The sequence below is a fragment of the Coregonus clupeaformis genome, chromosome 30 (assembly GCF_020615455.1).
Source record: "Coregonus clupeaformis isolate EN_2021a chromosome 30, ASM2061545v1, whole genome shotgun sequence".
Classification (NCBI taxonomy): domain Eukaryota; kingdom Metazoa; phylum Chordata; class Actinopteri; order Salmoniformes; family Salmonidae; genus Coregonus; species Coregonus clupeaformis.
Genome location: NC_059221.1, coordinates 37395508 through 37406406, shown reverse-complemented (window position 1 = coordinate 37406406; position 10899 = coordinate 37395508). Strand labels below are relative to the sequence as shown.

General features: G+C 48.4%; 1 protein-coding gene across 1 annotated transcript in view; it reads right to left on the bottom strand.

Annotated features, from left to right (window-relative positions):
- The window catches only part of LOC121546125 (monocarboxylate transporter 5), a 67731-nt gene that overhangs the window by 47957 nt on the left and 8875 nt on the right, over nucleotides 1-10899 (bottom strand). Inside the window, exon 2 of the mRNA XM_045209328.1 lies at nucleotides 9728-9843. Coding sequence (XP_045065263.1) covers nucleotides 9728-9750 — 23 coding nt within the window. The 5' untranslated portion in view covers nucleotides 9751-9843. The remainder of the gene's footprint in view (nucleotides 1-9727; nucleotides 9844-10899) is intronic.

Genomic DNA, 10899 nt, shown 5'->3' with positions numbered 1-10899 from the left:
TCATTCTTTCCTTTACACGGATCAGTCGTCTTGGTCCTTTTGCAGAAAAACAGCCCCAAAGCATGATGTTTCCACCCCCATGCTTCACAGTAGGTATGGTGTTCTTTGGATGCAACTCAGCATTCTTTGTCCTCCAAACACGACGAGTTGAGTTTTTACCAAAAAGTTCTATTTTGGTTTCATCTGACCATATGACATTCTCCCAATCCTCTTCTGGATCATCCAAATGCACTCTAGCAAACTTCAGACGGGCCTGGACATGTACTGGCTTAAGCAGGGGGACACGTCTGGCACTGCAGGATTTGAGTCCCTGGCGGCATAGTGTGTTACTGATGGTAGGCTTTGTTACTTTGGTCCCAGCTCTCTGCAGGTCATTCACTAGGTCCCCCCGTGTGGTTCTGGGATTTTTGCTCACCGTTCTTGTGATCATTTTGACCCCACGGGGTGAGATCACCGACTAGGATCACCCAGCCACATAATAATACACACAGGCACAAACGACCTGAGAACACAGCAGGAAAGGGTGGCCACATCACTCAAGGGAGTGATAGAAAAAACTGGTTATCTCAACCCTGTTACCACGAAAAGACTTCCACCCTGCTACCATACAGCGGGTAAACGCAAGTATTTCCCGTGACTGTGCATCAAAACCAAATGTCTACCTGGCCCACCACTCCACCCTGGACGTGAACAGCCTTTACGACCAGGTCCACCTATACAAGGCAGCAGTGCCCACCTTCGCCCGGACCCTAAAGGATATCGCCCTCAACCGCAGACCCAACACCTCACACAGGAGCAACAGATCAACAGACACCCCGCCCAGACCAGCGAGACACTCTCCCAGACCTGCGGGACCCCCCAGGACCTACACATAGAGGACCCCCGCAGAGAGGACCTACATCCAGACCACAGCACCATCAACCACATCTACACCCCCCACCCCCACCAATTAACTCCCCCCAAGTCAACCATGCCCACACCCCATTTAGGCCCCCTCAGATCAGACCTATGCCCCTCCTACCCACCCCAAGCCCCCACTCCCACAAAGAGGGCCTCAACATGAAAGTCACACATACGCCCAGGCCGTGAGCAGGCAAACAGGCCCAACACCCACTCTTACACTAGCCCAAGCCAATGGCATGTACCAGATGCTCAGCAGGCTCTGCTCACAATTACTGGCCTGAGGCCAAACCACACAACCAACAACATTAGACACTTTATGGAACACAAAGCCTTCACTATTTCATCCTGGAATATCCAAGGCCTGAGGTCATCTGCCTTTGGCCTAAAGAGCAGGAATCTGGACTTCACCAAAGAAATCGGAAATACAGACATTGTCATCCTACAAGAAACATGGTATAGAGGAGACGGACCCACTGGTTGCCCTCTAGGTTACAGAGAGCTGGTAGTCCCATCCACCAAACTACCAGGTGTGAAACAGGGAAGGGACTCAGGGGGTATGCTAATTTGGTATAGAGCAGACCTAACTCACTCTATTAAATTAATCAAAACAGGAACATTTTACATTTGGTTAGAAATTCAAAAGGAAATTATCTCAACTGAGAAAAATGTCCTCCTGTGTGCTACCTATATCCCCCCACTAGAATCCCCATACTTTAATGAAGACAGTTTCTCCATCCTGGAGGGGGGAAATCAATCATTTCCAGACCCAGGGACATGTACTAGTCTGTGGCGACCTAAATGCCAGAACTGGACAAGAACCTGACACCCTCAGCACACAGGGGGGACAAACACCTACCTGGAGGTGACAGCATTCCCTCCCCCATATGCCCCCCTAGGCACAACTACGACAACATAACCAACAAAAACGGGTCACGACTCCTGCAGCTCTGTCGCACACTGGGTATGTACATAGTCAATGGTAGGCTTCGAGGGGACTCCTATGGTAGGTACACCTATAGCTCATCTCTTGGCAGTAGTACTGTAGACTATTTTATCACTGACCTCAACCCAGAGTCTCTCAGAGCGTTCACAGTCAGCCCACTGACACCCCTATCAGACCACAGCAAAATCACAGTCTACTTGAACAGAGCAATACTCAATCATGAGGCATCAAAGCCAAAGGAACTGAATAATATTAAGAAATGCTATAGATGGAAGGAAAGTAGTGTTGAAACCTACCAAAAACAATTAGGAAACAACAAATTCAATCCATTCTAGACAACTTCCTGGACAAAACGTTCCACTGTAATAGTGAAGGTGTAAACTTGGCAGTAGAAAACCTAAACAGTATATTTGACCTCTCAGCTTCCCTATCAAATCTAAAAATCTCTAACAGAAAACCAAAGAAAAGTAATAACAGTGATAAATGGTTTGATGAAGAATGCAAAAACCTAAGAAAGAAATTGAGAAACCTATCCAACCAAAAACATAGAGACCCAGAAAACCTGAGCCTACGCCTTCACTATGGTGAATCACTAAAACAATACAGAAATACACTACGGAAAAAGAAGGAACAGCATGTCAGAAATCAGCTCAATGTAATTGAAGAATCCATAGACTCTAACCACTTCTGGGAAAATTGGAAAACACTAAACAAACAACAACACGAAGAGCTATCTATCCAAAACGGAGATGTATGGGTAAACCACTTCTCCAATCTTTTGGCCCTATAACAGAGAACAAACAGCAAAAAAAATATACATGATCAAATGCAAATCTTAGAATCAACTATTAAAGACTACCAGAACCCACTGGATTCTCCAATTACATTGAATGAACTACAGGACAAAATACAAACCCTCCAACCCAAAAAGTCCTGTGGTGTTGATGGTATCCTCAATGAAATGATAAAATATACAGACCACAAATTTCAATTAGCTATACTTAAACTCTTTAACATCATCCTTAGCTCTGGCATCTTCCCCAATATTTGGAACCAAGGACTGATCACCCTAATTGTCACGATCGTCGTAGGGAATAGACCAAGGCGCAGCGTGATGAACGAACATGTTTAAACTTTATTATCTTTAGTGATAATAGACAACAATAAACAAAACAAGAAACGACTCGTGAAGTCCACGGTAACAATGACCAACACGGAACAAGAACCCACAAACACAAAGGGAAAACAGACAGTATAAATATGGCTCCCAATCAGAGACAACCAACGACAGCTGACACTCGTTGCCTCTGATTGGGAGTCACTCTGGCCAACATAGAAATAAACACAACAGAAAGAACACACCCTGGCTCAACATATAGAGTCCCAGAGCCAGGGTGTGACAGTACACCCCCCTAAAGGCGCGGACTGCGACCGCGCCTCAACTTGAACAAAACAGGGGAGGGCTGGGTGGGCATTCCTCCTCGGCGGTGGTTCTGGCTCCGGCCTTGCCCACCACCCTCCAATAAACCCCCCATAGCGCCCCTGGTCCAGTCTGGCCCCGCTGGCTGGAGCGGAACTGGACGCAGCAGGAGCGGTTAGCTTCAGCTCCGTAGTGGAGCAGTTGACCGGTACCTTACCAGGCACCGGTGACCCAGGCACGGGTTGTGCTGGACTGACGACGCGCACCCCTGGCTTGGTGCGTGGAGGAGGAACGGGCCTTACCAGGCTGACGACGCGCACCCCTGGCTTGGTGCGTGGAGGAGGAACGGGCCTTACCAGGCTGACGACTCGCACCCCTGGCTTAGTGCGAGTAGCAGGAACAGGCCGGGCCGGGCTGGGCGACGCGCACCCCTGGCTTGGTGCGTGGAGCCGGAACGGGCCGGACCGGGCTGACGATGCGCACCCCTGGCTTGGTGCGTGGAGTAGGAACAGGCCGGACCGGGCTGACGACTCGCACCCCTGGCTTGGTGCGTGGAGGAGGAACGGGCCTTACCAGGCTGACGACGCACACCGTAGGCTTGGTGCGTGGAGCAGGGACAGGCCGGACCGGGCTGGCGACGCACACCGTAGGCTTGGTGCGAGGAGCAGGGACAGGCCGGACCGGGCTGGCGACGCACACCGTAGGCTTGGTGCGTGGAGCAGGGACAGGCCGGACTGGGCTGGCGACGCACACCGTAGGCTTGGTGCGAGGAGCAGGGACAGGCCGGACCGGGCTGGTGACGCACACCGTAGGCTTGGTGCGAGGAGCAGGGACAGGCCGGACTGGGCTGGCGACGCACACCGTAGGCTTGGTGCGTGGAGCAGGGACAGGCCGGACCGGGCTGGCGACGCACACCGTAGGCTTGGTGCGTGGAGCAGGGACAGGCCGGACTGGGCTGGCGACGCACACCGTAGGCTTGGTGCGAGGAGCAGGGACAGGCCGGACCGGGCTGGCGACGCACACCGTAGGCTTGGTGCGAGGAGCAGGGACAGGCCGGACTGGGCTGGCGACGCACACCGTAGGCTTGGTGCGTGGAGCAGGGACAGGCCGAACCGGGCTGTGGAGACGGATAGGAGACCTGGAGTGAAGAGCGGCCACAACCCGTCCTGGCTGAATGCCTACCCTCACACACTCTGTGTGAGGCATCCGCACAGGACGTACAGGGCTGTGTACCCGTACTGGCATAACAGCACGTGACACTGGAGCAGGATATCCGGGACCGCGGAGAGGCATTGGAGACCACGAGCGTTGAGCCGGCACACTCCGTCCTGGCTGCATACCTCCCTTCGCACGACACGTGCGGGGTGCTCGCACAGGACGTACAGGACTATGTCGGACCACTCGTGGCACAGTACGCCGCTCCGCATACCGCGGAACCTGCCCCGTCCCATGCTGCCATGCCTGAGTACGGGAAGTTGGTTCCGCTCTCCATCCAGGCTCCGCCAACCTGCCTTCTGGCCCCCCTAACCCGGTGGCCTCCTCTCCAAATCGCCCTGTGGCAGCCTCCTGCTGCCCAGCCGCCCATGCCGTGTGCCCCCCCAAAAAATTTTTTTGGGGTTGCCTCTCGTCCGTCCGACGATGACACTGCTGACGCCGCTGCTCCTCTCTCGCCAGGGCCTTAATCCTAGCCCAAGGTCCCTTGCCCCCGAGCATGTCCTCCCAGGACCCCGATTTGCCCACCTGGGCCATCGCCAACCTCTCCATCTCCTTTCCCGGCGCTTCCTCCCATGTCCAGTCCAAGATCTGCCCCTGGACACGCTGCTTGGTCCTTTTATGGTGGGTTCTTCTGTCACGATCGTCGTAGGGAATAGACCAAGGCGCAGCGTGATGAACGAACATGTTTAAACTTTATTATCTTTAGTGATAATAGACAACAATAAACAAAACAAGAAACGACTCGTGAAGTCCACGGTAACAATGACCAACACGGAACAAGAACCCACAAACACAAAGGGAAAACAGACAGTATAAATATGGCTCCCAATCAGAGACAACCAACGACAGCTGACACTCGTTGCCTCTGATTGGGAGTCACTCTGGCCAACATAGAAATAAACACAACAGAAAGAACACACCCTGGCTCAACATATAGAGTCCCAGAGCCAGGGTGTGACACCAATCCACAAAAGTGGAGACAAATTTGACCCCAATAACTACCGTGGGATATGCGTCAACAGCAACCTTGGGAAAATCCTCTGCATTATCATTAACAGCAGACTAGTTCATTTCCTCAGTGAAAACAATGTAATGAGCAAATGTCAAATTGGCTTTTTACCATATTACCGTACGACAGACCACGTATTCACCCTGCACACCCTAATTGACAAACAAACAAACCAAAACAAAGGCAAAGTCTTCTCATGCTTTGTTGATTTCAAAAGCTTTTGACTCAATTTGGCATGAGGGTCTGCTATACAAATTGATGGAAAGTGGGGTTGGGGGGAAAAACATACGACATTACAAAATCCATGTACACAAACAACAAGTGTGCGGTTAAAATTGGCAAAAACACACACATTTCTTTCCACAGGGCCGTGGGGTGAGACAGGGATGCAGTTTAAGCCCCACCCTCTTCAACATATATATCAATGAATTGGCGAGGGCACTAGAACAGTCTGCAGCACCCGGCCTCACCCTACTAGAATCTGAAGTCAAATGTCTTCTGTTTGCTGATGATCTGGTGCTTCTGTCACCAACCAAGGAGGGCCTACAGCAGCACCTAGATCTTCTGCACAGATTCTGTCAGACCTGGGCCCTGACAGTAAATCTCAGTAAGACAAAAATAATGGTGTTCCAAAAAAGGTCCAGTTGCCAGGACCACAAATACAAATTCCATCTAGACACCGTTGCCCTAGAGCACATAAAAACTATACATACCTCGGCCTAAACATCAGTGCCACAGGTAACTTCCACAAAGCTGTGAACGATCTGAGAGACAAGGCAAGAAGGGCCTTCTATGCCATCAAAAGGAACATAAAATTTGACATACCAATTAGGATCTGGCTAAAAATACTTGAAATAGTTATAGAACCCATTGCCCTTTATGGTTCTGAGGTCTGGGGTCCGCTCACCAACCAAGAATTCACAAAATGGGACAAACACCAAATTGAGACTCTGCATGCAGGATTCTGCAAAAACATCCTCCGTGTACAACGTAAAACACCAAATAATGCATGCAGAGCAGAATTAGGCCAATACCCGCTAATTATCAAAATCCAGAAAAGAGCCGTTAAATTCTATAACCACTTAAAAGGAAGCGATTCCCAAACCTTCCATAACAAAGCCATCACCTACAGAGAGATGAACTTGGAGAAGAGTCCCCTAAGTAAGCTTGTCCTGGGCCTATGTTCACAAACACAAACAGACCCCACACAGCCCCAGGACAACAACAACAACATCAACACAATTAGACCTAACCAAATCATGAGAAAACAAAAAGAGAATTACTTGACACATTGGAAAGAACAAACAAAAAAAAACAGAGCAAACTAGAATGCTATTTGGCCCTAAACAGAGAGTACACAGTGGCAGAATACCTGACCACTGTGACTGACCCAAACTTAAGGAAAGCTTTGACTATGTACAGACTCAGTGAGCATAGCCTTGCTATTGAGAAAGGCCGCCGTAGGCAGACCTAGCTCTCAAGAGAAGACAGGCTATGTGCACACTGCCCACAAAATGAGGTGGAAACTGAGCTGCACTTCCTAACCTCCTGCCAAATGTATGACCATATTAGAGACACATATTTCCCTCAGATTACAGCGATCCACAAAGAATTCGAAAACAAACCCAATTTTGATAAACTCCCTTATCTACTGGGTGAAAAACCACAGTGTGCCATCACAGCTGCAAGATTTGTGACCTGTTGCCACAAGAAAAGGGCAACCAGTGAAGAACAAACACCATTGTAAATACAACCCATATTTATGTTTATTTATTTTCCCATTTGTACTTTAACTATTTGCACATTGTTACAACACTGTATATATACACATAATAAGACATTTGAAATGTCTTTATTCTTTTGAAACTTCTGAGTGTAATGTTTACTGTTAATAGTTATTGTTTATTTCACTTTTGTTTACTCTCTACTTCACTTGCTTTGGCAATGTTAACATACGTTTCCCATGCCAATAAAGCCCTTAAATTGAATTGAATTGAGAGAAACAGAGAGAGATCGAGAGAGAGAGAGAGAGAGAGAGAGAGAGAGACAAAACTCTCTGAGAGAGGAAAAAGTGTAGTGAAAGTTATTATTGTGTCTGCTTCATTTTTTACTGGTCCACATCTGTGACCTACCATGTGACCTACCATGTGTCCAATACAGATCAGCAGCAGAACGTTTTTAAGACCCTTTCAAGTCTACCACCGCCGCCATAGACACAAGCATTAAAGCTACACTCCTTAATGTGCATACCTTCCAACAGTGGGCCACCAACAAAATACATATTTCAGGTCTACCACCACCGTGCTACTGTCCACACACAGGCATTAACAGAACGCATTAGAACCAGTATACAAAGCTAGTATTTTCTTCTCAACAAAGATGTGCATCTGTTTGTGCTATAATGCCAACTCCTTGTCACTCATTCTCATACCAAACAATGACAGGCCGATCAGAATATGATGCTGGTTCAGATCTGGGAGCAGGTCGATCAGGCCGATCAGAACATGACGCTGGTTCAGATCTGGGAACAGGTCGATCAGGCCGATCAGAACATGACGCTGGTTCAGATCTGGGAACAGGTCGATCAGGCCGATCAGAACATGACGCTGGTTCAGATCTGGGAACAGGTCGATCAGGCCGATCAGAACATGACGCTGGTTCAGATCTGGGAGCAGGTCGATCAGGCCGATCAGAACATGACGCTGGTTCAGATCTGGGAACAGGTCGATCAGGCCGATCAGAACATGACGCTGGTTCAGATCTGGGAACAGGTCGATCAGGCCGATCAGAACATGACGCTGGTTCAGATCTGGGAACAGGTCGATCAGGCCGATCAGAACATGACGCTGGTTTAGATCTGGGAGCAGGTCGATCAGGCCGATCAGAACATGACGCTGGTTCAGATCTGGGAGCAGGTCGATCAGGCCGATCAGAACATGACGCTGGTTCAGATCTGGGAACAGGTCGATCAGGCCGATCAGAACATGACGCTGGTTCAGATCTGGGAACAGGTCGATCAGGCCGATCAGAACATGACGCTGGTTCAGATCTGGGAGCAGGTCGATCAGGCCGATCAGAACATGACGCTGGTTCAGATCTGGGAACAGGTCGATCAGGCCGATCAGAACATGACGCTGGTTCAGATCTGGGAACAGGTCGATCAGGCCGATCAGAACATGACGCTGGTTCAGATCTGGGAACAGGTCGATCAGGCCGATCAGAACATGACGCTGGTTCAGATCTGGGAACAGGTCGATCAGGCCGATCAAACATGACGCTAGTTCAGATCTGGGAACAGGTCGATCAGGCCGATCAGAACATGACGCTGGTTCAGATCTGGGAGCAGGTCGATCAGGCCGATCAGAACATGACGCTGGTTCAGATCTGGGAACAGGTCGATCAGGCCAATCAGAACATGACGCTGGTTCAAATCTGGGAACAGGTCGATCAGGCCGATCAGAACATGACGCTGGTTCAGATCTGGGAGCAGGTCAATCAGGCCGATCAGAAAATGACGCTGGTTCAGATCTGGGAGCAGGTCGATCAGGCCGATCAGAACATGACGCTGGTTCAGATCTGGGAACAGGTCGATCAGGCCGATCAGAACATGACGCTGGTTCAGATCTGGGAACAGGTCGATCAGGCCGATCAGAACATGACGCTGGTTCAGATCTGGGAGCAGGTCGATCAGGCCGATCAGAACATGACGCTGGTTCAGATCTGGGAGCAGGTCGATCAGGCCGATCAGAACATGACGCTGGTTCAGATCTGGGAACAGGTCGATCAGGCCGATCAGAACATGACGCTGGTTGGTTCACTTGTAATGAATGAGTGTGTGTTTGTGTGTAAGGAATGAGAGAAGAGACATGTACAGCTTGTATAGGTCAAAATGCTGAAGGTATGTGAATCATGTTCATTGAGTGACACAGTGACACTAAGTGAAGGGAAGATGAGAAAACACTGCAGCGAACATTCCCATAAACACATCAACAGATTTTACATTAGTTAGCCATAAGTCATTTCTTTAAAAACCGAAGGTAATATTTTGTCAAGTAAATAGCCAACGGCACAAATGTACCTTTCAGTTGAATGGACATTTTCCCACAACATTTGTAGAAGTAATATTGTAATAGTCATCAGCGGTTACAGGTACAGATAACAGACATTAGCGGTTACAGGTACAGATAACAGACATTAGCGGTTACAGGTACAGATAACAGTTGGAGGTTTCATTTACCTGTTGTGGTCTTTAGGTAGCATGGTGAAAGGCAGATCTGTTGTCTATTGTAGCGTCATCCTCTGGTGTGTGGATAGGGAGATGCATCTACAGCTGTTTCAAGGTTAGCCTTGCACCTGTAACAACATACACACAAGTTAGAAATAACATCAAAATCACACTAACATTTTTTGTTTTTTAACCTCAAGGGTCTTTTATGGTTCGATAAAGGTTAAATGAAATGAAATTCATGGCAACGGTGTGACTTGTCTTGAGAGAAAAACTTTCCCTGAGTGAAGTTAGCAAGTGTCATACACAGATAACCACCCATCAAAACATGAGAGTGAAGACACAGTATTTAAATGAGATCCATTTGAGTGAGAGATCTCACTATGACCACCTTTTGCAGAAATGATGCAACTATCTTCGTGCCTTTCCAGATTATCTTCAGGGTGATCAAATAGATCTAACAGATCACCCAGGAGGACCCAGGGATCAGGACAAACTAGTGTTGAGATAATGAACGAGACAAGATCCCCGTTTTTTTCAAAAACACTCGGCTGTTCGTCAACGATGACCACTAGCACAATGACCATCTTTCTTTGAGAAACTCTGAAAAAAGCAGAGGCATTTCTGGACAGACAGACAGAAACACAGGACATAAAGCAATAGTCAGACCTTACTACTCACTTCACCATCCAAAAAGATGGAGAAATAATGATAATCTATAGATGTATTTTTGTTATATTATTAAAATCAAATTGGAGAGATGCCGCAACATTTGGAAGTCAGTTGAAGATGTCCTACAAAAAACTGTCATGTCATTACAGAGCATCTTAATATTACTTTAAGAGCAAGAGCAGGTTCAAACTAGATCATGCCAGATTGAATTTCCTTCCTGCAAGCCAGGGCTGGAGTAGGCTAAATGTCACCTCTCACATGCATGACATGCATTGAACCACCACAGACCTGGTGCTCTGTCTGTTGGGTTATACCAGGGAGAAGCTGTCTGTTGGGTTATACCAGGGAGAAGCTGTCTGTTGGGTTATACCAGGGAGAAGCTGTCTGTTGGGTTATACCAGGGAGAAGCTGTCTGTTGGGTTATACCAGGGAGAAGCTGTCTGTTGGGTTATACCAGGGAGGAGCTGTCTGTTGAGTTACAGTGGGGAAAAAAAGTATTTAGTCAGCCACCA